This window comes from Chelonoidis abingdonii, chromosome 17 (genome assembly GCF_003597395.2).
Source record: "Chelonoidis abingdonii isolate Lonesome George chromosome 17, CheloAbing_2.0, whole genome shotgun sequence".
NCBI classification, from domain to species: Eukaryota; Metazoa; Chordata; order Testudines; family Testudinidae; genus Chelonoidis; species Chelonoidis abingdonii.
This window is the reverse complement of record NC_133785.1, coordinates 10411258-10436193: the sequence shown is the minus strand read 5'-3', so window position 1 is coordinate 10436193 and position 24936 is coordinate 10411258. Positions and strand designations below refer to the sequence as shown.

At 55.2% G+C, this 24936-nt stretch overlaps 4 protein-coding genes across 5 annotated transcripts in view; 2 read left to right on the top strand and 2 right to left on the bottom strand.

Annotated features, from left to right (window-relative positions):
- Positions 1-24936, top strand: part of LOC116838828 (sodium/calcium exchanger 1) — a 144049-nt gene that overhangs the window by 56561 nt on the left and 62552 nt on the right. The window lies entirely within an intron of this gene.
- Positions 109-4549, bottom strand: PRDX5 (peroxiredoxin 5). Its single transcript, XM_032804373.2, has 6 exons — positions 4319-4549; positions 2805-2939; positions 2222-2353; positions 1618-1656; positions 1031-1095; positions 109-473 (listed from the first exon to the last, which is right to left on the bottom strand). The coding sequence occupies exons 1-6, from the start codon at positions 4484-4486 to the stop codon at positions 368-370; spliced, it is 645 nt and encodes a 214-aa protein (XP_032660264.1). The 5' UTR covers positions 4487-4549; the 3' UTR covers positions 109-367.
- On the top strand, positions 5013-6580 carry TRMT112 (tRNA methyltransferase activator subunit 11-2). Its single transcript, XM_032804384.2, has 4 exons — positions 5013-5135; positions 5305-5406; positions 5680-5772; positions 6322-6580. The coding sequence occupies exons 1-4, from the start codon at positions 5055-5057 to the stop codon at positions 6421-6423; spliced, it is 378 nt and encodes a 125-aa protein (XP_032660275.1). The 5' UTR covers positions 5013-5054; the 3' UTR covers positions 6424-6580.
- ESRRA (estrogen related receptor alpha) lies at positions 6972-15262 on the bottom strand. 2 transcript variants are annotated; one of them, XM_032804348.2, is made up of 7 exons: positions 15113-15262; positions 11998-12316; positions 10915-11031; positions 10406-10531; positions 10035-10202; positions 9453-9722; positions 6972-9075 (listed from the first exon to the last, which is right to left on the bottom strand). In XM_032804348.2, the coding sequence occupies exons 2-7, from the start codon at positions 12302-12304 to the stop codon at positions 8828-8830; spliced, it is 1236 nt and encodes a 411-aa protein (XP_032660239.1). In that variant the 5' UTR covers positions 12305-12316; positions 15113-15262; the 3' UTR covers positions 6972-8827. The 2 variants fall into 2 exon arrangements, with proteins under 2 accessions (XP_032660239.1, XP_032660238.1); XM_032804347.2 differs by lacking the exon at positions 15113-15262 and adding an exon at positions 14670-14987.

Sequence of the window (24936 nt, the reverse complement as noted above, 5' to 3'; positions counted from 1 at the left end):
GCTGAGCAGGATAGAACTGGGGTCGGGGTCACTCCCTAGCTTTCCCCTCTACCATGCCTTGTCTACGGCTGTCCCCGCTTCCCCCCAGCAGAGAGACAGAGGCAGGGCTGGCAAGAGCCGTTTATTCCCGTTGATACACCGCATGGTGGGGCAGTACACCACCACCAGAGTATGAGTGCCCTCTAGAGACCAAACCCATGACAGCAGGAGCAACAGCAGCAGCATCACTGTGCCCCCCCCCCCCAGCCCTCCCCCAGGGGGAGACCATCATATCATGCATGGAAAGGATGGTGTGCTGCCCTGCTCCTGGTGCTAGAGGGGGAGGGGGGAGGGAGCAGCAGCAGGAGGGACCCTGGCATCCTGGTGCTCAGAGCTGAGAGAGGATGTTGTTGGCCAGGCTGCAGGTCAGCCCTGTTCCATCCTCCTCCACGTTGAGAGACTTCACCACACCATTCTCCAGCACCATGGAGAACCTGAGAGAGATGGGGGGTGTCAGTGCCAGGGCCCTCTCCTCACCGTGCCATCCTTCACCACAGAAAACCTGGGAGGAGTCAGGGTAAGAACACAATCGGGGCTCCCCTTCTCCTCCCCTCCAGGGATTCCCTCTCCCCACCTCCCACCCTATCGTCCACCACCACGGAGAACCTCAGGAAGAGATTAGGGGTTCAGTGTGGGGACACAGCCAGGGCTCCCTCCCACATCTCCTAGTGCCCCCTACCCCCATCATGGAGAAGGAAGGGTTGGGGGTATCAGTGTGGGGATATAGCTACGGGGACGTTGCCTCTCCCAGATTTTCCCACAGAGACGGAATGGAGGACTTCCCCTCCTCTCCACGTCCAGCCCCTCACCCCCAGGCAAAGGGGATACCCCAGAGGTCCATAGTTGCAGCTGCAGGGGTGCATCCTCTCCCCTCTGAGCTCCTAACACTCATCCCCATGCCCAACCCTCGCCTGTACAGACAAAGAACCCCAGCTCTCCCCAGGGGGGTATCCTCAGAGGCTGCTGGGGGGTAAGGAGCCCACAGCTTTACCTTTTGCAGCGGTTGGTCCCAAAGAGGTCACGCAGGGTCTCCTTGTCCAGCAGCAGTTCCGTAGCCTAGGGCAGAAAGGGAAATCGGGGGGGGGGGGGTGGTCAGACAACCCCCCCCGGCCCCGTCCAGGCAGAGGACACATCCCAGGAACTGCACTCTGCAAATGGGCCTTCACTTCTGGAGCTGCTTGGTCCTCAGATGCCCTTTGACCCCAACCCAGTCCCTGTTGTCAGTGTCAGGGAGGTGGCACGGGAAGAACAGAATCCTGGATGCCCCTAATAAGGGATGGGGGTTCCACTGCCCCCTCCCCATAGTCCCAGAGCAGAAACACCCGCGGGGGCGGGGGGGGTGGCTGGATCTGACACAGCAGGTAAGGGAGGAGCAGAAGACAAGCACATGATGGGGTGGGAAAGAGGACGGCCAGGGGGTAGGGGCCCTGAATCTGGGCTGTCAAGCTGGTTAGGAGGGGAAGGGCCAGGGACTGCTACACAGACAGATGGGTAGGGAGACTGGGACTGATCCTGATCCAGGAGGAGGATACCCCCAGCTGTCTCCTGAGGGCATGGGTTGGGTGGGTGGGGCATTACCTTTCCAAAGGCTCCGGTGGGGTCAGCCAGCATCCGCACCTGGGGGTGGGGAGGGGGAAAGGGTTAGGGAGTCAGTGAAGAGGCAACTGTGAGGTCGAGGGGAGGATAGGAGTGGCAAGAGCCACACCTACTCCTGAGGTTACACAACCTATAGATGCCCTCTTGCATAACCAACGCTCCTACTGAGAAGGGAAGTGCCCACTGCTGCCTGGAAGTCACACACTGCCTGCAGCAGTGGGGGCAGGGCTCCTGCAGCACTGGGGTTAGGATGGTGCTGAGTGGGGGAGAGAAAAGGCTCCTCCTCGTTCCCTGAAATTCAGCACCATACACCCCCTATAAGGACACTGCCCTGGGCCTCAACCCCTGCTCACTTCCACTGTCCTGGATCCCCTAGTCCCACCCTCTGTATTCCCCTCTGTACTTTCCACATTCCCTTGGCTGGTGCCCTCACCTGCCCTTTATGCTCCTCCTGATCTGGGCTGAGTGGCCGCCTCACCCTCGGTGCTATAGCTCAACCCCCCACACACACTCCCCCAGCCTTGCTCTCCCTTCACTCCCCTTGCCCTGGGCTCCTTGTGCCTTGCTCCCCTCTCTCCTGGCTCACCTTGCCCTGGGCCCCGTGGGCCTTGCCCCATTCGCTCATGACGAAGACATCGTTCACGGCCAGGCAGGCGATCAGCTCCACTCCCTTGGCCTTCAGCGCCCCAGCCTGTTCCACGTAGCCCGGCAAGTGGGTCTGAGGGGGGCAGGAAGAGCATTAGTTCTTCAGCATGCAGGGTGGGGGGGGCCGCATCAGACACTAGCCGATGGATCCAGGCAGGCAGTTGGGCAGCCCCTGGCATTCAAGGGCACACTGAATTCACAAATGTGTCCTTTTCTAGTCCACCTTGCAGCTCCCTTGGCCCCAGAGATGGGATGGCGGAAGGGATGCTCTGGTGGATGAGTTCTGGCGAGCTGGGTGGGGTGGCGGATACTCCGAGGAGGGGGATGAGGGAACTCTGGGATGGGGGTTCCAGGGAGCAGGGGGTGTGAGGGGCCATTCTAGAATGATGGGGTGCTCTAAGGTAGGGAGTTGCAAAGGGTGGGGGAGGGGATGCTCTGGAGTTGGTGTGTGTGTTCTAAAATGGGTAGGGTATTGGGGGGAGGGGAAGGCGGACACTGCGGGGGGGGGTGTCTCCATGCCTCACCTTGGAGCAGCCAGGTGTGAAGGCACCAGGCACTCCGAAGAGAATCCCCTTCTTGCCCTTGAAGAGTGCGGCCACATCCACCTTGGTGTCGGGGTCCCCCTCGTACACCTCCACACTGGGCAGCTTGTCTCCAACCTGGAGGTACAGGGGGTGAGAGCTGGGGGTAGGCCTAGCCAAGTCCCCTTGCCCAGGGCAAGCCTATGCCAGACCCCCACAGGGCCTATGTCCTAGCTCCAGTGCAAGGGGGAGGAGCTACCCCCACTCTGGAATTCCAACTGGGATCCAGTTCCTCTTGCCCCAGCTACAACCCACCCCACCCCCTGCCCTAGCACCAACAGGGCATGACCAGAACAGATGCAGATGGGGGCCTCAAGTAGCTGACTAAGGGTGGGGAGAGGTCTCCCTTCCCAGTCATCCAGCCAGCTTCCTGTCTTAGAATCCCACTCTGCTGTGTAAAGCCTGAGGTGAGCAGGAGAGCCCTGTGTGCACCCTTCAATTGTGTCTGGGGGGGGCATTGTCATGACAACCCCTGGGGAGACACTCAGTGACTCAGCACTCCTGCCTTGGGAGTTTCCAAAGTGATTACTAGAGCTCATGAGTTGGACACCTCCCCCAGTTCCCTGCCCACAGCACAAACCTTCAGGGTTGCTGTGTACTCCCCTTCCCAACCAACCAACCAGCCAGCCTCCCTCTCCTCCCACAACAGCCAGCTCCCACAACCCCAACCCCCCATCTTCCCCCACCTCCCACTAACGCCTTACTACTAACCCAGCATCCCCAGCTCACACCCACACCTTCCCCCAGCCTTGACCCCATTTCCCCTTCCCAACAATCCAGCTCCCCCCGCACCTACCCCAACCTCCATCTCTTGCCTCCCATCTCACCCCATAACCTACATCCTAATTCTAACGCCTTCCCTAACTCTCAACTCCACCCCTGCTCACCCTTCCCCCATCTCCCCTTCCCCAGCCTGCCTTAAACTCACCCCCCAATCAGCCCTTTCTACTCCCAACCTCTCCCTGCCCCCCCTAGATTTGGAGGGATTTGGGAGCTCAGTGCCACCCTTATTCCAACCCCATCCCCCTGTGGGTTTGCTCCTTTCCTTGTGAAGTAAGAGCTCTGGGGGGCCCTGCGAGGGGGTAGTGACCCTCCAAGCTTCAGGGACTGGGGACATGGTCTCGGGTTTCAAAGGTTCCAGGTGGGGGGAGGCATCGGGGGCTAAACTGGAGGGTGGGGGAGGGCTCTTCTCCAGCCCTAGGTCCCAGCTGGCGAGGGGAGCTGCCAGGTGGGGCCCTGATTTTGGAGGGGGGCTTGTCCAGGAGGCTCCATGCAGAGGCCCGTTCTCTGCCCCAGGGCCCAGCTGGGGGCTGATTTAAGGGGGCTCCCTGGGATCGGCCTCTCCTGCCCCGGGTCTCGCTGGGGCTGAGTTGGGGGGGGGGTCCCAGCTAGGGGCGCGGCAGGTTGGATGGTTGAGGCCCCCGGGGTGTCCCGCTCACCACCCCGCCTGGTCTCACCTTGACGGGCGCCATGGCAGCTGCTCGCACACCGAAACTCCTGGTTCCTCTAGGCTTGGAGCCGGGGAGGGGGGGCGCCCGCAACAGCCCCCGCCCCCGCCGGAGCACCAGCCCCGCCACACCCAGCCACGCGGTCACCGTGGAGACCGCCTGAATGACAGTTGCCATGGAAAAAACCTAGGGGACCTACCGACCTTGGGGTGGACGGGAATGCCCATGCGCCGCAACCCACAGGTCGGTTTGCATTATATTTGCATATCATTGGTGGTTTATTTGCATGTCCGGTTTGCACATCGTTTACGTGCAGATTGCTTTTGATTGGGAGGGCGACACTGCACGTGGTTTGCACGCTGAATTTGCATACAATTAACATATAATTTGTGATTAATCTGAGTGTTTTTCTCCTGCTTTTTGCACATATTAATTTCTTAATTTAAATATAATCTGCATGCGATTTGAACACTATTTGCATTTTTCACCCCTTAGTTCCGCGTCTAATTCTTTCCTCCTCATCGAGGCGGGGGCACCATGGGAGCAGCCGGGAGCCCGGGGACCGGCATCCTGTCTCCGGATCTCCCCGGAACCCTCAGGTTCGGGTCCGTGTTTCCCTTTCAGCCGCCGGAACCTTTTGAATAGTACGTCCCATCCGGAAGTAGTGTTTGGAGGGGTGCGATTGAACCGGAAGTAGGCGAGTATTGGCTTCTCACAGCTTCCCCACGTGTGCCGCGACACCAGGATGAAGCTGCTGACGCACAACATGCTGACCTCGCACGTGCGGGGGGTGCGGCCCGGGGGGGGTTTTCCCCTCCGAATTCAGGTAACAGGGATCGCCCCCGCCCCCCCGCAACCAGAGGGCCACGTATCCCTGCCCCCTGGGCTGCCCCAGCGCTGGGTCGGGGGGCCCCAGGGCTGGTTTCTCCCCCCATGGGGGTGATGCCTTCCGCCTCCGCCGTGCCTCGCCGGACTGACCGTCTCCCTCCCCGCAGGCCACCGAGGTGAAAGTGAATAACGTGGATTTCAACCAGGAGTTCGTGGCGCGGATGATCCCCAAGGTGGAGTGGGGGGCCCTGGTGGAGGCTGCGGAGAGCGTGAGTATGGGGGCAGGGGCTGGCCCCATCCAGGGCATGGGTGGGTGGAGTTTGGCATGGGGAGGGGCTCACCCTAGGTGCTGGGGACGCTAGACACGGGGCCAGCCTCCTGCCCAGAGTGCTGTTATGGCAGGAGATGGGCAGCATGGATTGGCACAGCAGCCTTGGGGCGGGGATTGGAGAGGGAAGTGGCTTTGGGAGCGTTTGGGTCAATCAGACCAAAGTCTCTCTTCTGGGGTCAGCATTGTGACACTCATCTCTCTCTCCCTACAGCTTGGCCATCTGTCGGACCTGCCCCATGAGCTGCCCCCTGAGTACGAGAACAACGAGGACTTCCTGAGGAAGGTGCATCATGTGTTGTTGGAGGTGAGAAACACTCCCTCTGCCTAATACACATCCACAAACCCCCACCGGTTCCTGGGCACTGTCTCCCAGGCACCACAAACCCGTGGCTGAGGTTGTATGACAAGGGCCCATGTTACAAACACAGGTCCTTTCCTGGTCTGGCTGAGACACCAGGGATTTATCAGCCTACAGAGGCAGTGGGGATCCCCCAGGGTGGGGGACCTCTTGCTGTTGCTGCCCCTGTTCCAATTGTAGACATTGGGGGATTCTCTCCCTGCTCTAGTTGCCTGTTGGAATCCACTCTTGGGGGGGCTGAGAGTCCAGCAAATGCCCTGGCACTGGGCTCCCAGCATCCTTTTGCTTCTGTGGCTCATCCTGCCCCCTCCCCAGCTGCTCAGAATCATAATGGGGGGGTTGTGACTGCAGCAAAATAATAAAATCAAGAAGGGAGGGATGGTGCTCTGGGGAAGTTCCACCCCTCCCTGACAGCATTACGGGGCAGGGCTGGGGCACAGCCCATCCCTTTGTCTTTAGGCTGAAGCTGACCTGTGTTGCTTCTCCCCTGCATAGGTGGAGGTGATGGAGGGGATCCTGAAGTGCCCTGATTCTGGCCGGGAGTTCCCCATCACCAAGGGCATCCCCAACATGCTGCTGAGTGAGGAGGAGACGTGAAGGGCCAGGGTGGCCAAGATGGGAAGATTGGGGTGGGGGAGGGAGTCCCTGGGCTGGGAGGGTGTGGCAGGGGGAGTGGGGGCGTCCACAGGGAGTAGAAGACATTCTGTGTTCATTTGGTTTGTGTATAAATAAAATTGTGAGGTGGAGCCTGGCATGGGGCATGTCGTCCATTACCTGTTCCCCCCTCCCCTGCTCGTGCCCCTCAATCACAGCCTGCAGCACGCTGCTATCCTAGCCCTGGACTACCCGCAACCATACTTGTGCTGGTGCCCTTCTCTTCTAGTCCAGTCCCCATCCCCAGTTAGCTCTTGGTCTAGCCGAACATTGGCCTGCCACACCTTGCACCGTACTCACTTTCCTCATATTTAGATTGCAGTAGTAGCTAGGAGACCTAGTCCTGAAGCAGGTCCCCCATTGGGCCGGGCACTGCTCAGTCCCCCAGGCAAGATCAAGGCTGCCACTGGGCCCTGTGCTGCACAAACACAGAACAAGACAATGCTCTTGTTCCTTCTTAACTGCTAGGAAGGAAGACTCTGGACACAGGCTGAGATCTCCATGGTTTAATCTGGCTCTGGAATATAGCTCTATGTATGTATGTATGTGTATAGCACCTATACACAAAATAGAGGTATTTATAATATATACACATACATAATTTAATACAAACCCCCTCCACGTCACCCCACTCATTATAGAAATGGGGGGACCGAGGGTGCACCCCTCTGAGGGGAGCAGAGATGAAGGGGTCACGTATTATCCTGCAACAAATATACAGTCTGATATATTGCTATGTACATGTTTCTCAGCATCTTCGCCCCCCACCCCAAGGAGAAGGGGGGGCTTATTGCTATGGGGGGCAGAAGGGCAAGGGGAAATTTGAGGTGGGTGAAGGGGATACTGGCCTCTGTTCCCATCCCGAGGGACCCCCCCGCAATATGGCCAAACCTTTGCAACCCCTCTTCCTATCTGTGCAGCTATCCCATCACAGTGCTGTGCTCCCGCTCCCACAATTCCAGCCTTCTGTCTCAGCCCACCCCTCCTCCCCCCTACAAGGGCCCAACTATGCCAGGGGCTCCCCGTCAGACTCCCACCCCCTCCAGACTTTCCACCATCTTGGGGGTGGGGAGAGGAAGAGACCAGCACTTAGTGGAGGTTCCCAGACCCTGCTGCTAAGTTCTCCTCACCCCACTGGATTTTCCCTGAAAAACCCCACTGGAAGGCCTTGGCTCCAGCACCCTCCCACGTATTTCAAGGCAAAGTGTGGGCTTACCACCTTCCAAATCTCAATTCCCTTTCCAGGACAGAAGAATATACCCCCCTCCAATCTAAGAGACTCCCACACACTCCCCTCTTCTGAATTACAGGGGACCCCCCACAATCCTCATCTAAGGTATCCCCACTACAGGCATCTCCCAGCCCTGAGCCCAGGGACCCTCATGGGGTTCCCCTCCCCCAGCCAAGTGCATACATAGTTTGTTCATTTATTGCTTGAAGGGATATTGTAAACCCCTCACCCCTACTCAGGGGCAGGGGCTGGGAGGCCTCAAAGGGTCCCACTTTGGGATGGAGGATTATTCTCCCTCTAGCAGAGAGTTCAGAGATTCAGGTGAAGAGGGGAACACCTGCCATAGGTGGTGTCCCTAGGAGGGCCCCCCCTTCAGAGAGAATCAGCTGCCCCTGCTACTGCCCTCCTGACCTAACTCACCCCTCCAGTGCCAAGCTACCTATGGCCCCAGCATACACTGGCTGCTGGGTAAGCACCCCTCAGCTGGGGTTCCCCTGCTCTGAGCCAGGGACAAGCAGGGTCTCCCCAGGCTAGGTCTGTGCATGTGGGATTAACATGCTCCCCCCCGCAGTCCAGCTTTGTGCTGGTCAGGTCCATTATGGCTTCCATGGGGGGCCCTGGTGCTTCTCCCCTTGCAACTAAATCCCTCCCCGCCAGCTAATAAGTTAGAATATGGCTTCCAGTGCATCTAGGGGGCTGGGTCCCCATGTCAGTCTGTCCCCTCCCACCAGCCTCCCCCAGTCTGTCTCCAGCATGCCCATCCCCCAGCCCTGTGGCCACGCTGCAGTTCCTCCCAGCCACATCAGTCCAATCCTCCCCTTCCATTATCTGCCTTACTGTCCCCATGCATTCCCCCCCGTCCCCCAGCCAGAGCGTCTGTGTCTGTCCCCCCAGCACCTGTTGCCCCCGTGTCCATGTGTCTGTCCCCACCCCCGCCCATCCCTACTCCTCCCGTTTGTGTGTCTCCAGCGTGTCTGTCCCCATTCCACCCTGCCCTTCTCCCACATCTACGTGTCTGTCTCCCTGCCCCAGGTCTGTGTCTGTCCCCAGGCCCCTCACCCCGGTCCATGCCTCTGTCTCCCCCACATGGCGGGGAGAGGGAGGCAGGGGCGTGTCTCAGTCCATCATGGCTTCCAGCATCTCAAGAAAGAGCTTGTGCATGGGCACCTTCCCTCCCAGCTTGATGCCGTAGAAGTGGTGCAGGGCGCGGGCAGCCGTCTGGCGCAGCAGGGGTAGCGTTAGCAGCAGCTTCCCTGCCCGGCGTGGCTCCTCTGGCCGTCGGCTGCCCTCGTACTCCAGCAGGGCCTCGTGCAGCACATCCCGCAGCCGCTGCACCGCTGCCATGTCCTCGATGTGCACCGAGTCTAGGGGGAGACCATGGGGGTTAGAGTAGGGAGCGTGGCCGATGTTGCTGATGTGCACCACGTCTGGGGAGACCCATGGCAGGGGCATGGCCAATGTTGTTGATGTGCACTTGGGTGGGGAGGAGGGCGGAAATCATACAGGGTTAGGGCGGGGTGGGGGCTGCCATATCACTGCTATGCACTAAGTTGGAGGGGCAGGGAAACCATTGCAGGGCCATAGCCACCACGTCCTTGAATGAAGTCTGGGGTGAGAGTCAAGGAGGGAGCTGTGGCAGGCAGAGTCTGGGGGGAAGTGGGAGGCTGATCCCAGCCCAGGGAGATGAAAGCCAGGTGCAGAGAACTGCCCCCACCCCAAGCTCCCATAGGGCAGGACCCACCTGAGTTGGCAAGTGCCAGGGCCTTGAGCAGCACGTATTCCTCGCGCTCCAGCCGTAGGGCACGGTACTTGCGCACCAGCTGCAGGAGAGCGGCGCTCAGCTCCCAGAGCCCTGCCGCACGCGCCCCTTCCTCATCCAGCGCAAAGTCCTCTGCAAAGACCACCTCGTCCTCGCAGGGGAGCGAACGCCAGGCCACACCCAGCACCAGAACCTCCAGCCAGGCGCTCTGCAGCACACTCATCTGATCGGCCAGCGACAGCGCCGGGAACCCTGCAGGGGAGAGATGGAAGTTAGGGGGCAGTGGAGGCTGGGAACCCTGCAGGGAGGCAGGGCTGGGAGGAAGAGGGAGACAGGAGTTAGGGTGCTGGGACGAGAACAGGGATTAGGAAGCAGAGATGGAGGTTGGGGGTGGAAACCTTGGGGGCAGGGGAGCAGGGCTAGGCACCCTTTTGCAGGAACCTGCGGGGGGTGAGGGAGACAGGATTAGCTGGGGAGTGTTGGGGGAGGGACAGCACATGGGGATGGGGACATGCTGGGCAGGAGAGGGGGGTCATAAAGAATGCTGCGGGGGGGGGACCCCACCTGGGATGTTCTTGGCCCAGCCAATGATGACAACGATCTCACGGTCAGCCAGGTCACACAGGGCGCTGGTGACACGAAGGGGCCCATCGGGCAGCGCTGGGTCAGGCATTGCATACAGCTTCTCAGGCTCTGCCACCAGCAGGTGGGACACCATGGGGTTAATGGGGGCTGCAGAGAGGGGGCAATGTGAGAGGAGATTCCCCAGCACCCCATCTCCCTCTAGCACCTTATCATACCTGGGCTCCTCACCCTTCTCAGATCTGCCCATACCCCACAATTCTGACCCATAGTCCCCTGCTACCTCAGCCTTGGGCTTCCCCCTCCACCGCACTCTACCTCTTAATCCTGACCCACAGCCCCACCCCACTCACCTGGTTTCTTGCTGGTCACTGTGGCAATCTGTGGGGTGGTGAATGTGTTGGGGAATGGGGCCCCATCCAGCTCAGGGCGGCGCTTGTACTTCTGGCGTCCCCCTCGCACACGGTCCAGCCGCACCCCTACAGGGCAGAGCAGAAGATGTGGGGTCCGAATGCACCCCCAAAACCCTCCCTCTTCCCCACCTGTCCTGTCCATTCCCCTATTCCCAAGGGGACCAATTTGCTCTCATAACAGCAGGGGGAAACTGAGGGGCTGTTTTCCCCCCAGAGTTCTCCTGATGGTTCCCCCTGACATTACCCTGGCTGCCTGACCTTCCCATATGCTGCCTCCCACACCTGCCCCCCAGCTCACCATCCACTGCCCCTCTAGCAGCCAGTAGCCCTCTAATTCCCCCAGCTCTTTCCCCCTCCCCAAGTTCCCTCTCAATTCCCCCTGCCAATCCCCCCTCAACCACCATGCTGTCCCCCCAGCCCCCATCCTGTGTCCCTCTACCCCCCCATACCTTCCTTGAGCATGCCGACGCGCAGGCACTTGGTGAACCGACAGGCCTGGCAGGCTTTGCGGCGCCGCTTGGTGATCTCGCATTCATTACTGGCTGGGCAGCTGTACTCGATACTGCCTGGGGGAAGAGCAGGGTGAGACGGGGCTGAGACCAGGTTCAGGGGGAAACAGGATCTGAGAGCGAAGATGTGGGGGAACATGGAGGAAGGAGATGAGCTGAAGTGGTGGTGGGGAAAATCCTGGGGGAGAAAGGAGATGGGGCTGAGCCTGTGGTGGGTTGGGGAAGTAGGGGCTTGCAGTGAGGTGGGGCCAAACCGCTGAGAGATGGAGGAGGACCGGGGACGTAGTCCCAAGAGAGTGGGAGGCCAGGGCCACACACCCACCCACAAAGCAGAAGAAACCCTCCCCCTTAATGCTGCAAGCTCCTGGGTTACATCTCCCACAACGTAGCTAGGAGAGGGAAGACCGCAGTGCATCATGCAAAATGTAGCCCAGCCCAGGGAGAAGAACCACCCCATGAAACAACCGCACTACAGCTCCTAGAAGGCACTGGGGAGGCTCAGCAAGGGAGACAATGGTGCATCATGGGAGATGTAGTCCTGGTGGGAAACCCAGCCTACAGGAGAATGGGGAGTGCAAGGCATCTGAATTACAGCTCCCAAGAGGCACTGCAGCAACTGAGGCTGGTGGAGTCTATTGGGCTCCACTCAAGAGATTTTATCTCAATTTTCCCAAGGGAAAAATAAAACAATTTCAGCTAAATCAAATTTCCCTGCCCCGCCCTGGAAAATCACCAACTGGCCATAAGCAGGGATCCCTGGGGCAGCCACCCCCTCCTCTCTCCTTGGAGATGTCACCCTCCCTTGAGCCAATCCCCCAGCATTTGGAAAGCTGACACAGGGGCAGGGGTGTGTGACTGGCCCCCTCTGGGAAACTGGGACCCAGTTCCAAGTCCACTGAAGGGCAAGAGTAACCACCCACCCACGCAGCAGCAATCAGCGGAGGAGGGGCTTAGGGCTGGGATAGCAGGAGCTGTGGATCAGGATTGAGGGCCCCCCCAAGCTGGAGGTAGGCAGGGGTTTACCTTGTATAGTGCGCTTGAAGAACGCTTTGCAGGCCTCACAGGAGGCCACGCCATAGTGATACCCCGAGGCCACGTCCCCGCACACCAGGCACAAGCGCTTGGGCAGGGAGCTCAGCACATACTTGCCCCGGGGCAAGACTTCATCAGGGTTGTTGTCATGGCGCCGGCGGGTCAGTGCCCCTGGCTCGGGGTCATGGGGAGGACCACTGGCATCGGAGGAGCCGCTCGGGCTGCGCTGGGCCAGGCTGTCCGGGGAGGCCGGCTCCGTCTTGATGAAGAACTCAGCACGGTGATCCCGAGACGACATGGCTGGGGTGGCCTGCAGGGGGCAATATATGAAGGGGGAGTGAGACACTTCTCCCCTATCTGGACTGCCCAATCCCTGCCCTTTTATACTCTGCCAGGACTCTGTGGGAGCTCCCTAGGGTTGAGTGCTCTGCACTGCCATCCCAGGCACCCAGGTCCCTTTCCACATCCCGGTCGCTCCCTGGGGGCTCTGGGAAAGCTGCCATGGGGAGATTCAGTCCCATACTCCAGGCTCTGATGTCAGAGCTGTGACCCTCAGAGCTGGGCACCCCTGCCCGGGATTCCCCCCCAAACCTAGGGGCCTCTTCCCAGATGTTCAGCACACTCCCTCCCCCTCCCAGTGCCAGCTCCAGTATCTCAGGGTCGGGCATGTGACAGGCTCAAGGTCACAGAGAGAGAGACTCTGATCACCAGCTGGGGGCGGGTACGGCGAGCTGTGTGTGTGTTTGCTTGGGGGGTGCTGTGCATGGGCACGCAAGGAGGGGGTGTCTCTGGGATGGCAAAAGTTGGTACCAACAATCCAGAAGCAGAAATAGCCTCAGTTCTGCTCTCCCCCCAGCTCCGGTACAGGAATTAACCCTCTCCCCAGGGCTCACATCAACCCAGGCTGCAGGAGGCAGATAAGTGTCATGGCAGAGGGATTAGTCTGGAGGCCACAGCCCAGACAGCTCCCCCTCCCCAACACATCCACCCCCACTCATAAGGACTGACACCCCTCAACCCACACACACTCTCCAGGGCTCACTCCCACCCCCTGGGCACCTCCCACCCTCCCTGCTTGATTCAGTGCCAGGCTCTGGAGGAGTTTTTGGGCAGGGGGCCTCTGAGGAGCAGGGATCTGCTGGAACTGGGGGGACGGGAGGCATGGCTGAACAGTCTGTGCTCCCCACCTACGGACCCAGGCAGGGCACTCTTCCGATGGAGCCAGTGGGGTCAGGGAGGGGTCGTAGCCCTGCACCCTCCCCCACAAACACACATATGCAAGCCCAGCACCCACATCCCTCCTCCCTCACACTGGGACTAACCTGGCGGCACTCCCAGCCCATGAGGAGGGGGAGAAATTGGGCTCAGGAATGGAACCCAGGTGTCTGGGATGGTATAGGCTGGGCCAGGAATGAATGCTAGAGGCCACCTTTAGTCCAGCTGGGGTAGGGGAGGAAGGGGCCATGTCCATGTGTGTTAGCCCCATGTGAGTGTGCTCCCCATATATCCATGCGTGGCATCCCCATCCCCCAGAGCATTTTAGGCATGTCAGCCGTGTCTGTTACTCTGTCTGTCCTCATGTTCCCCCACCCCCGACCTTTGTCCCCTTTGTGCCGTCTTGTCTCTTTCCTAATGTCCCGCGGCGCAGGGGGGTTATGCAAGAGCAAGCGGAGGGAAAATGAGGCCTGGACCCTCCATCGTGCCCCATTGTGCTTACAGAAGCCTGTCCTCTACCCTCCTGCACTCTTCCCCCTCTGCAGTCCCCCAACCTCCACCCTCGCTCTGCACCCCACTATCCATGCACTTTCCTTCTCCCTGCACCCCCCCATACCGGCCCAACCCCCTGGACTAACCTGAAGCCCTAAGGCACTCCCAGCTCCTGGGGACTGGGATGAGGACTGGGACCCAGACATCTGGGACAGACACTGGAGGGAAGACGGGGACCAAGTACACCCATTTCACCCCACCCTCCCAACCCATTCACCCTCCTTCCCCCTGCACTCCAATCCTTACCCTGCCTCTATATTTTCTCCCCTCACATGCAGTAACCTCCCTCCCATCTGTAGAACAGAGATAGAAAAGTTGGTCAAACTTTCTTCCCACCGCCCCTCAGGGGGTGCAATGGACCATAGGAACGTAGGCCAGAAGGCATGCTGGTGTGTATGGGAGGGGTGACACCGCGTCCTGCTCCCAGTTGAAGCGAGTCCCAGTAAATGACATTACTCAGCATCTGGGTGGGTGGTTCTGGTCCCTTTCATGTGCTGGAGGTGTGCGTGTGTGTGTGTGTTTCTGGATTCCTGGTGTGGGGGAGAATTCCCCAGCCTCCCCATTCTAATCCCAGCCTAGCTCACCCCTGCTGCTTCTGTACACACAATCCCCCCTTCAGGGTCAGGCCTTGGGCCAATTCAGGACTGTGACCTTTGACCCTGGAGGATTCTGGCTTGACTGGTCATGGAGCCCTGAGCTTGGGGGGCAGGGGCAGTTTGACACCTGCCATTCCCCTCTCCCATCCAGTTACTCCACACATACCAGCTGGACAGGGCGCCCATCAGGCCCCAGGCAGCAGGGGTGCATGAGATGCCATGTCCTGACAGGAGATTGTGTGACTGACACATGGTCACTTACACAGACACCTGCTCTTGCACCAGGATACAGCTGCTCACCTCCCTGCAAGTGTCCATGTCTGTCCAGGTGTCTGTGTTTCCCCAGGGGTCCACCCCGTGAGTCTCCATGTGCGCCCGGGTGGTCAGTCCTGTCCCAGCTGGCCATGTGTGGGCGTGTCTGTCAGTCAGGCTCCATGTCTGTGCTCCTGGGAGTCTGTCCGTGTCCGACTGGGCAGCCCCCTGTCTGTCTGTCTGGTCCCAGGAGCGTCCACGTCCCCAAGTCTGTCCATGTGTCCCCGGCGCCACTGCAAGTCTGTCCGTGTCTCCGTCTGTCCGTCCGCCTGTTCCCACTGTGTCCCCTCGAGTCCCGCCCCGTGACTGTCTGTCCCTGCAGCGTCCGTCTGTCTCCGCGTCCGCCCGTCCGTGCGCGCCCAAGCCCCCGCTGCGGAGCGGGAGTCACATGGGCCGGCTGGGGGGCCCCCCCGCCCCGATCGCGCACTGACCTTGGGGCCCGGCGTGGCTTGTCCGGGCCGGGCGGGGCTCAGTGGCCCGGGACGCGGGGGGCCGGCCGGGCCATGGGCGCGGGCTCAGCCCGGCTCGCTGCGCTGCGCTCCGAGTGTAGGACACAAAAGGACATCGCGGCGCACTTCCTCCTGGGCTCCCAGCTGACAAATGGAAGGGGCGGGGCCGCGCCTCATGAATATGCAACAACGGGGCGGGGACTGGCTGCACGCGCTCGCCCCTTGACTTCCAAGCTCGCCGCGCCCGGCGGGCTGGGGACTGGGGGCTGCGCTGTGAGGAGTCAGAGGGGCGGGGCACGGACCTGCTGGGGACATTCAGGGAATTAAGGGGGGGCTTAATGGGGCAGGGGGCTGGTCTGGTGGACCATGGGGGTCACCAGGGGCTGATCTACTCTGGGGGATCATGAGGGGCTGGGCTGGGGGATCATTGGGCGCTGGGCTGTGGGATCATGAGGGTCATTGGGGGAAGGGGGCTGGTCTAGGGGATCATGGGGGTAGGGAGCTGGTTGGGGTAATTGGGATAGGGGTTTGTCTGGAGGGTCATTGGGGTAGGCGACTGATCTGGGGTTTCATAGCGTGGTCACTGATCTGATGCGAGCAATAAAGGGCTGTTAATTTGGTGCTGGGGGGGTCTGGGGAATCCTGTGGGGACAATTCAGCCTGCTGTGGGTGAAAATGATTGAGGCCTCTCAGTGGGCAGCAAGTGCGGAGCTATAGGATCATGGGGACAATTTTAGGTGGCGGTAGGTTCATGGGGTGGCATATAGAAGGAGGAAAGGGGGAAATAAGGGGTAGCTTAGACAACACTGGGGCTGTGTGTCTCACTTAATGGGCAGGAGGCGAGACTCCTGGGAGCCGGTAAATGGGCCAGTGTCTAACCACACTTCTCCAGACTCAGGTGACCCTAAGGAGACTCTGCACCCATGTCAAACCACTCAGGGGAATGTACTAGAGGGAAGGGTGGGTCCTGCTGGGGGGCACATCCTGGGATTTGGGAAGACCCGCTCTGCCCTACACACCTGATGATCTCAACACCCACACATTTATCCCTGAATCCTCAGGAACCAGCCCTGACCACTCCCTGAGTCAGGTCAAGGTATGATCCCCAGAGGCCAAAAGGGAAACCTGAGGCCCAGAGTAGGGGAAGAGATGTGCCCCCAAGGTCACGCAGCAGCTCAGAGGCAGAGTTGGGGAACATCCTGACTGCCTAGCCCACCTGCTCTAACCCAATACAGTTCGCGTTCCTGGTACCTGCCCAGCCGAACTTGCCTCTTCCTGGCCTTGGGAGCTGAAGGTCACTTTGAGCCCCTGAAGAGGGCCCAGCTGTCAGTCCCACCCCCAAGTCACATGGGACTCATTTACCCACCTTTGCCTGACATGGCCAAACAAATGGCCTTTCATTAAGTGTCATTAGTATTAATTCCCCAGGGCAGATCCAACCAGCCCACTGGGTTGAGATTGAGAGTCTGGAAGAGCTGGAAATAGGGGAGAAGGCCAGGGCTGGGGTAGCAGGGACTTTGGGTCAGGACTGAGGGACACCAGCAGTGCTGAAGGAAGCCTCGGCTGGGGTAACAGAGGGTTGTGAGTTGGGATTTAGGGCCAGTGCTGTGTGTGTGTTGCAGCCACCCATGCTAACCCAGCTGGCAGGCTAGGGCTGCCACCAGGGCTCGGTTGGAGCCGGTTTAGTTGCAAACAGGTGTGACCTGACTTCCCAGGCACTAGAAGTTTGCCTGGGGCCTTCCCAGACTCTTAGCGACTGACTGTACTGCTCAGAAATCCCCACCCCACTCTGCCTACCCCACCCACTCAGCTCCCTGGGGCCATCACACAGGTATAGACCCTGACCCAGATGTGAGCCCTGCATCATGCCGGACACTGCACAGACACACAGCCATGAAAAGTTTCCAGTCTAAATAGACAAAGGGTGGAAGGGGAAACTAAAGCGCAGAACGGAGAAGCAAGGTCAGTGGTACATCTAGGGATAGAACCCAGGAGTCCTGTCATGCCCTTTGTGCCTGTATGGAGCTCCTGGGTTGGCAGAAGCATCTCTGACTCTGAGCAGGGACAGTCAGTTCATCGCAAGGGGAACCCCCAGGCAGGCACAGTCCCAACCAGATGGGGGAGTGGGAAGGGGGAGGTTCTCTTTGACCTTCAGCCTCCTCCACAACCTCCTAAACTGGTTTGGAAAGTCCCCAGAGCTTATGGGAGTGGGGGGTGAGCAGCAGGTTAGAGCAGGGGGCTAGGAGTTAGGACTCCTGGGTTCCATCCCCAGCTCTAGAATGCATCCTAGAATACTCAAGGAGCTAATAGAGGAGGTATCTGAGCCTCTAGCTATTATCTTTGGAAAATCATGGGAGACGGGAGAGATTCCAGAAGACTGGAAAAGGGCAAATATAGTGCCTATCTATAAAAAGAGAAATAAAAACAACCCAGGAAACTACAGACCAGTTAGTTTAACTTCTTGCCAGGGAAGATAATGGAGCAAAAAATTAAGGAAATCATCTGCAAACACTTGGAAGGTGATAAGGCGATAGGGAATAGGCAGGATGGATTTGTAAAGAACAAATCATGTCAAACCAATCTGATTGCTTTCTTTGATAGGAACAACAAGTCTTGTGGCTAAGGGAGAAGCAGTGGATGTGGTATACCTAGACTTTAGTAAGGCATTTGATACGGTCTTGCATGATATTCTTATTGATAAACTAGGCAAATACAATTTAGATGGGGCTACTATAAGGTGGGTGCATAACAGGCTGGATAACCGGTACTCAGAGAGTGGTTATTAATGGTTCCATCCTGCTGGAAAGGTAATAAACGTGGGGATCCACAGGTGCGTTTTTGGGACCCTGGCTCGTTCAATATCTTCATCAACGACTAAGATATTGGCTAGAAAGTACGCTTATTAAGTTTGAGATGATGCCAAACTGGAAGGGATTGCAACTGCTTTGGGGGACAGGGTCATAATTCAAATGACTGGACAAATCGGAGAATGGTCTGAGGTAATAATAGATGACAGTTTAACAAAGACAAATGCAAAGTGCTCCACTTAGGAAGGAAAAATTAGTTTCACACATACAAAATGGGAAGAGACTGTCTAGGAAGGAGTACGGCAGAAAGGGGATCTAGAGGTTATAGTGGACCACAAGCTAATGGGAGTCAACAGTGGTGATGCCTGTTGCAAAAAAAGCAAACCTGATTCTGGATACATTAACAGGTGTGTTGTGAGCAAGAACACAAGAAGATGTCTTCCCTCTACTCTGCGCTGGTTAGGCCTCAACTGGAGTAGTGTATCCAGTTCTGGGACACGCATTTCAAGAAAGATATGGAGAATTGGAGAGGGTCCAAGAGAAGACAAAAGAAGATTAAAGGTCTTGAGAACATGACCTGTGAAGAAAGGCTGAAGAATGTGGTTGTTTCGTTTGGAAAAGAGAAGACTGAGAGGGGACATACGCAGCAGTTTCAGGTATCTAAAAGGTGTCATCAGGAGGAGGGAGAAACTTGTTCACCTTAGCCTCTAAGGAATAGAGCAAGAAAGCAATGGCCTTAAACTGCAGCAAGGGGAGGTTAGGTGGACATTAGGAAAAGTTCCTAGCTGTCAGGGTGGTTAAACACTGGAATAAATTGCCTAGGGAGGTTGTGGAATCTCCATCTCTGGAGATATTTAAGAGTAGGTTAGATAAATGTCTATCCAGGATGGTCTAGACAGTATTTGGTCCTGCCATGAGGGCAGGGGACTAGACTCGATGACCTCTTGAGGTCCCTTCCAGTCCTAGAATCTATGAATCTGACTATGGTGTTTATAGAACCCACTCCCCTCTCCTTGTCCCTGCCTATATGGCTCCTGGGAATCAGGACTCCTGGGTCCTTGTGTGTGTCAGGTCAGAGAACTCGGGACTAGTGATGCCCCCAGCTAGGACTGGGCCATACTGGGCACAGGGAAAATGCCTTGGGGATCCCTGTGGCACCCACAGGTGCAGGACAGGGCAGTGGTCCTTCCTCCTTCCTGCCCTCATGTCTTGGCTCTGCCCACCTTAGCCTCTGCACCCCCTGGTCCTGGCCCCACCCTGTTCCCCTTCAGATACATCCTGCCAAAGTAAAAAATGCCATCCTCATAGTGCTGGGAACTGTCACCTACCCACCACTCCCAGACACCAGGGAAGGGGCATTAACTCTGCCTCTTGGGGGTGAGGCAAACACCAAGGCATGAGGAAAGAGTTCACAAAGAGGTGCGGGGACTGGGCAGTCACTCTACACTGACTGGGAGAAGCATTTCCAACAATGTTCCCCTGCTCTTGACTAGATACTGCTCCCGCCCAGAGCCAGAGATAGAACCTAAGAGTCCTGACTCCTCATTAGACAATGCTGCCTCTTACACCTAGTACTAAGCCCCTCCACTCCTTGGGGTCCATGCTCCCTCTGGGTTGGGGTTCAGCAATTCCCCCCATGCATCTGGTGAAAGGTTTGGGGTATCATCTCTGACATCACAGGGGGCTGCCTGCTAACACTGTAACTAGGCAAGACAGGCATCCCTTTGACCAACATGATATCCTCCTGGTAACCAGGTAACTGTGTCCCTCCCACCACCTAGGTAACCATCTCCCCCCCACCCCCCAGTAACTACAACAGTAGCCTCCTGTAACTAGGTAACCATCCCCTCTGTAATTAAGTAAGCACTCTCTCCTCTCCCCAGTAATCAAGACTGCATCTTCCTGGCAACCAGGTAACTGTCCCTGTACCCCAGCTGGTGCCATCCTGGTCCCATGCTAGGAGCTGCCCAGAGACAGGAGTGTATCAAATTCTGTGAAGCATTCTCTCAGCTCTGATTCAGGGTCCCCCCAGGGACCCAGCACCTATCACAGCCACAGGTACATGGAACCAGGATCATTTCCCCATGTTTCCCCTGCCATCACAACTCTTACCACAAAAACTGTGTGTTGCTATTCATCCCCTGGTCAGTAGCTCCTCCCTCTCAGAGCAATGGTCAGGCCTTCTGCAAACCCAGGTAGCCATTGCTGTATTAGTTACACCCACCCACAATCCCCCAACCCTTCCCACTAGCCCATTAAATATAAGGGTAAAGGGAACCAGTTTTAAGATGCTGGCACACATGAACAGCAAAGCTCCAGGGTTAGCAGTGCCTGAGAATTTCACCGGCAAGCCAATCAGTGCTTTCAGAAGCCTCAGATCAATGGGACGCAGCTGCAGAGCATCTCCTGGTTGCTGTCACTTAAAGCAAGGTCTCAACACAAGGGCCAGACTGCAGAGTAAGCAGAGACAGCATTAAAAGAACTGGATTTTTGCTGGATGATAAGCTGATTTAGAAGGGCCCCAACACAGTTATCAGCCAGAGGAATCATAAAGGAAACATGCCTTATAACAAGAGACTCGTGGAGCTTAATCTATTTAGTTGAAGAAAGAGAAGGTTAAGAGATGACTTGATCCCAATCTATAAGAACCTAACTGGGGGGGAAAAGCCTTTAATAATGGACTCTTCCATCTAGCAGCCAAAGGTCAAACACAAGCCAAGGGCTGGAAGTTGAAGCTAGACAAATTCAGTCAGGAAATAAGGCCAATTTTTTAATAGTGAAGTAATTAACCATTGGAACAACTGACCCAGAATTGTGATGGATTCTCCATCACTGGCAAGTTTTAAATCAAGACGGAATGTTTTCTCTCTAAGATCTTTTCTAGTCCCAATGGGAATTAATCATGGCCATCCTATGGCCTGTTACGTAGTAGATAAGACTAGATAGTCATAGGGGGCCGTTATGATGTATGTGGAGATTTTCTTAGTATCCGTTCTTTATTTACACTAGATGCACCAGTCCTGAAAAAGAGATGGTTGCAAACCTCACAGGGGATGATCTCTTCTCTCAGGGATCTCAGACAGAACACCAATGCCTGGGGTCCCGGGAAAGTCTCCAGTTAGAGAGAGAAAAGCAGGAAGCAAACTGTAGATGCTTGCAACAGCGACATCCCAAATGAATGAGCATTACAAAACTAACAAGGAAGGAAATCTTCAGGACTGAGCACTGCTTGCAGTAAGATTTTTTGAACAGCATACCCTGCTATAGCAATGTTATCACAATATCCTTATACTAGAGACCTGTTAGAATGGGTTCCTGTCTGCATCCTGTATCACTTGCCATACCGGTATTGCCCTGGCCTCTTCCTTTGTCATTCAGTGTTGAACGCATTCTACAACAATATGCATTACCTCACCTTTTGGGGGCGAAGCCAGACCTTTTGGCACCTGCTCCCCTATTTGGTGTAAACATTGCTTGTGCCAATCAGAGGCGAACACACACAGGTTTTGGGCCCTGTCCCCTATGACACTTCTGTGATGTCATAGTGAGTACTTTAGGGTTGCCCTGCCATGTGCAGGCAGGGAGAGGAGAAAATGAGTCCCGTGTATGCCGTAACCGAGCCTGATCACCTCGAAGCCTCTCTCTCAGCTCACGTTTTCAAATAGAGCTTCTACGTTTGCCGGTCGTGATGTGTTGGTTTGTATTGTAAGTATCAGTTATTACTAAATGCTGCATTTTTTTTTGTAAATATTGTTAGTAGATATTTTAGGCATTGTGTGTTTTAGTTTTGTTAACTCTATTAGCTAATCATAAGCTGCTCCTTACCCTTGTAACATCTCCCAATAAAATTTAAAATTGATTAATTTTAGTTGTGTGTGTGTGTCTGCAGTTGCTCGTGACCCATACTCCCCTTGCATCTCTTACCTATATAGTCTGTGCCACGTGCAGCCTGGTAAATAACAGGCCTGCATTTCTTTTGCCCTGCAAATACGTGGCAATCTACATGGCGTCACGAACAGGATGCAGGGAAGTTGGGCCATGCCCGTGGCACGCTGCAGACCGCGCAGACAATGAAACTGAACAGTTCCAACATTTGCAGTTTCACCTTTTTACTAGCAAAAATTCGACTGATCCAGTAATGAATGGATCTGTTCCCTTGGCTCGGAAAAACTCAAAAGGCTATATACGTACATTAACCCTGGCAGATACAGGTTGCCTCCTTCGGTGCCACCGAGCTTTAGGTGTCAGCCAGCCGATTGTTCCCTGCAGCCTCAGTGCACGGAGGCTGTGGAGAACTCGGTGCTGCAAGATCCCTCTCAGCTTTGGAGAGAATGTAGCCGCATTGTTAAAAATCCGGAGGACCGTTCCAAATTGATTCCCCCACCTCGGGTAATACCTGCTAATCCGGCACGCAAAATTATTATGCCAAATGATAAAAAAATTAAATTTAATTAAGAAAACCATAAAATTGCGACCCGATAAATATAAATCTGAGAATGTTTCTCAGAAGAAAATTCAAGTAAATGGTCAGGTGGAAGCCCTAACTGAGAAAAAAAGGGTAAATTTGTAATGGGTAATGAATTGTTGACTAGTACAGCTTGTAAAAGTGAACCTGAAATGGGTAACTGTGATTTGCTGGAAGTAGCTCAGGGTAGTGAAAAAAGCAGCAGCTTATTTGTCTGTTGGGAGTGGCAAATGTGCCTGGTGAGCTTATGGCTGTGTCTAGTCAGCAGTTTGGGAAAACAAGAATAGTGGAAGATGAGTGTCCCTATCCCTTACCTGTTTCCTGTGTGAAAATTGTAACAGTGAAGGAAATGTGCCTGTGTCTGTTAGGGTATTGACTTGCCTATGGAGGAAGCTACCTCGGTCTCCAAGCAGTTGTCTGTAAACAGCCCTGTGTGCTGGGACAAGGAAATGAAATCCCAAGTTGTGTGTCTGGTGAAGGAGAATGTGTCTTCCAGCTTTTCTGTGTCTGTGGAGCAAACAGAAGGTGCCTTTCAGCCTGTGATGGTTAAGGTGATGCAGTTGTCTCAGAGTTGGTTGTAAATACAGCTAAAGCCCAGGAAGGGAATGGTCCTGAGTTCCTGTCTGCTGGGAAGATGGCACTGTAACTAGGTTGCATAGTTGTTGCATCCAGAGACCAGACAATTCTGTGTCTTAGTTTGCAAGTTGGAAAAGAAAAGGGTGTAGCAGCTCTGTCTGAGCAGGGTAATACCCTAGCCAGGGCGCAAGGAGAGCAGAAAGGTGATTTAATTGTGTTACCACTGACAGTTTAACAACTTGTAACAGGAGGAAATAATTCCTAATCTTGTGTGTGTTGAGCCTAACAACTTGCAGGTTGCCAGTGACTATAAGAAAGTTGCCAAGGGAAGGAGAGTACCTCTAACGTTTTATCTAGGGAGCCTATGAGTTTGCCTGAAAAGAAATTGTGTAGGAATCTGCCTAATGGCCAAAAGTAATTCTGAATGTAAGTAAGACCCAGAAAGAATCTGTTGTGGCTCAGGGAAGTGTTCCTTTAGAGCAAGCCCTAGGTGAAAAGGGTAAGGGCAGAAGTTCTGAGAGGGGTGAATTGTTGCTTAGAAAAGCTGCTAAGGAAAGAAATCCTCATGGTAATCTGTGCAAGCAATTTACTGCAGCTAAAGGGTGTGAAAGTGATTTAATCAAGAAGTTTTTAGTTCCTAACAGCCAAAAGTTTTCTGTTGTTAATGGATCCACTGACTTTCCTGTTGAAAAATCCAGTGGGGGTAGCTTTGAGAAGGTCTCAAATAGAGTAGAAGCTGTTACAAAAGTTAAGCAGCCCTGTAATCAAGTGGCTGTGTGTGTGCGTGGCCAGCTTGTTGGAAAAACAATGTTGTTGAAACAGAAATGTCTCCATGCTAGTGTCTGTGTTAATGCAAATTACCTGACTAGCAGGGAGAAGAAAGACTTGCTAATAGCTGTGAGTACAAAGAGCCCACCCCTCAGCCAGTGAATTTGGTTAAGCGAGAGAAATCAGGGTTTGGTCCTGCAGGAACAAGGAGAAAAGAGAAGACTACATTTGCAAAGGGAAGCCACAGGTTAACCCTAAAATGCCCAAACTCCAATGGTGTTGATCCAAGGGTCTGGCCTGACAAACATGATTGTAACTGGACACTTGCAATGAATTTGTTGTTATGCAATGGTGATTTTTGCAACTAGTGTGTTGCTGTTACCAAGAATTGTAAGAATGTACAGACAGGAATCCTGCTGCAAAGCAGATCCAATCCACTATTTTCTAACTAAGTTTTACCTTGAGTCTGTAAAGAGATTCAATCCTGTTATTGAACATGACTTTGATAAACCATTTCTGTTATACACTGATATGGCTTCTAACCCAAGCCTCTGGCCATCGAGAACTACTACGGGCCAGCAAGTACCCTAACACCTACTTAGTGGCTACAAGTGCCCCCAGTGACAAGCTAGTTCATCATAACTGGCTTCAGCAAATGTAATTGTTAATAAACAAACTAATGCCCCTGAGCAGGGCTCGTATTATTCTGTTTTACAGGTTATGCTGCTCTCCCTCACAACATCTTTGCCCACGGAGCCCTTAGGAGAAGGTGGACTACAAACTTGGTTCGCCGCTTACTGGGTGCAGGAGGTCAGCAGAAACCAGTCCCTGTCAGCGCTAAGTCCAGAAGATTGCCTTTGTTTGCTCCACTCAGTTCTCACCTAAATATCCATTACCCTTTCAATTTGTACCAAGAGTTTATAACTTTTTCTTCATTTAATATATCTAATGTAAATTGTTCTTCCCCCTATGTGCAGTGGGCTGCTTCTAGTGTTTGGAATAATTGTTCTTCACAATTTAATTCTTATGTTTCCAGTTCTTAATGCTTCAAGTCGAAGTAATCATAGCGTTCTTTAATTAAGGTATTACAGTTTCCAGCACCTCATTGTTGGGTTTTTGTTGGTAATAGTTTAACCCCAGCCCCTACTTGGGTTGGTGCATATTCTAATGTTCTATGTGAAGTTTCTCTT

Bases quoted from the DNA above. Each gene is read 5' to 3' on its own strand.
- TRMT112 (XM_032804384.2), top strand. From the start codon at position 5,055: ATGAAGCTGCTGACGCACAACATGCTGACCTCGCACGTGCGGGGGGTG. The intron at 5,407-5,679 runs GTGAGTATGGGG...CTCTCCCTACAG, and splicing joins TGGTGGAGGCTGCGGAGAGC to CTTGGCCATCTGTCGGACCT. The intron at 5,773-6,321 runs GTGAGAAACACT...TCCCCTGCATAG, and splicing joins TGCATCATGTGTTGTTGGAG to GTGGAGGTGATGGAGGGGAT.
- ESRRA (XM_032804347.2), bottom strand. From the start codon at position 14,738: ATGGAGACTCACGGGGTGGACCCCTGGGGAAACACAGACACCTGGACA. The intron at 11,032-11,997 runs GTAAACCCCTGC...CTCTTCCCCCAG, and splicing joins CTTCAAGCGCACTATACAAG to GCAGTATCGAGTACAGCTGC. The intron at 10,203-10,405 runs GTGAGTGGGGTG...CCCTCTCTGCAG, and splicing joins AGTGACCAGCAAGAAACCAG to CCCCCATTAACCCCATGGTG.
- PRDX5 (XM_032804373.2), bottom strand. From the start codon at position 4,486: ATGGCAACTGTCATTCAGGCGGTCTCCACGGTGACCGCGTGGCTGGGT. The intron at 2,940-4,318 runs GTGAGACCAGGC...CTGTACCTCCAG, and splicing joins CTGCCATGGCGCCCGTCAAG to GTTGGAGACAAGCTGCCCAG. The intron at 1,096-1,617 runs GTAATGCCCCAC...TTTCTGCCCTAG, and splicing joins CCACCGGAGCCTTTGGAAAG to GCTACGGAACTGCTGCTGGA.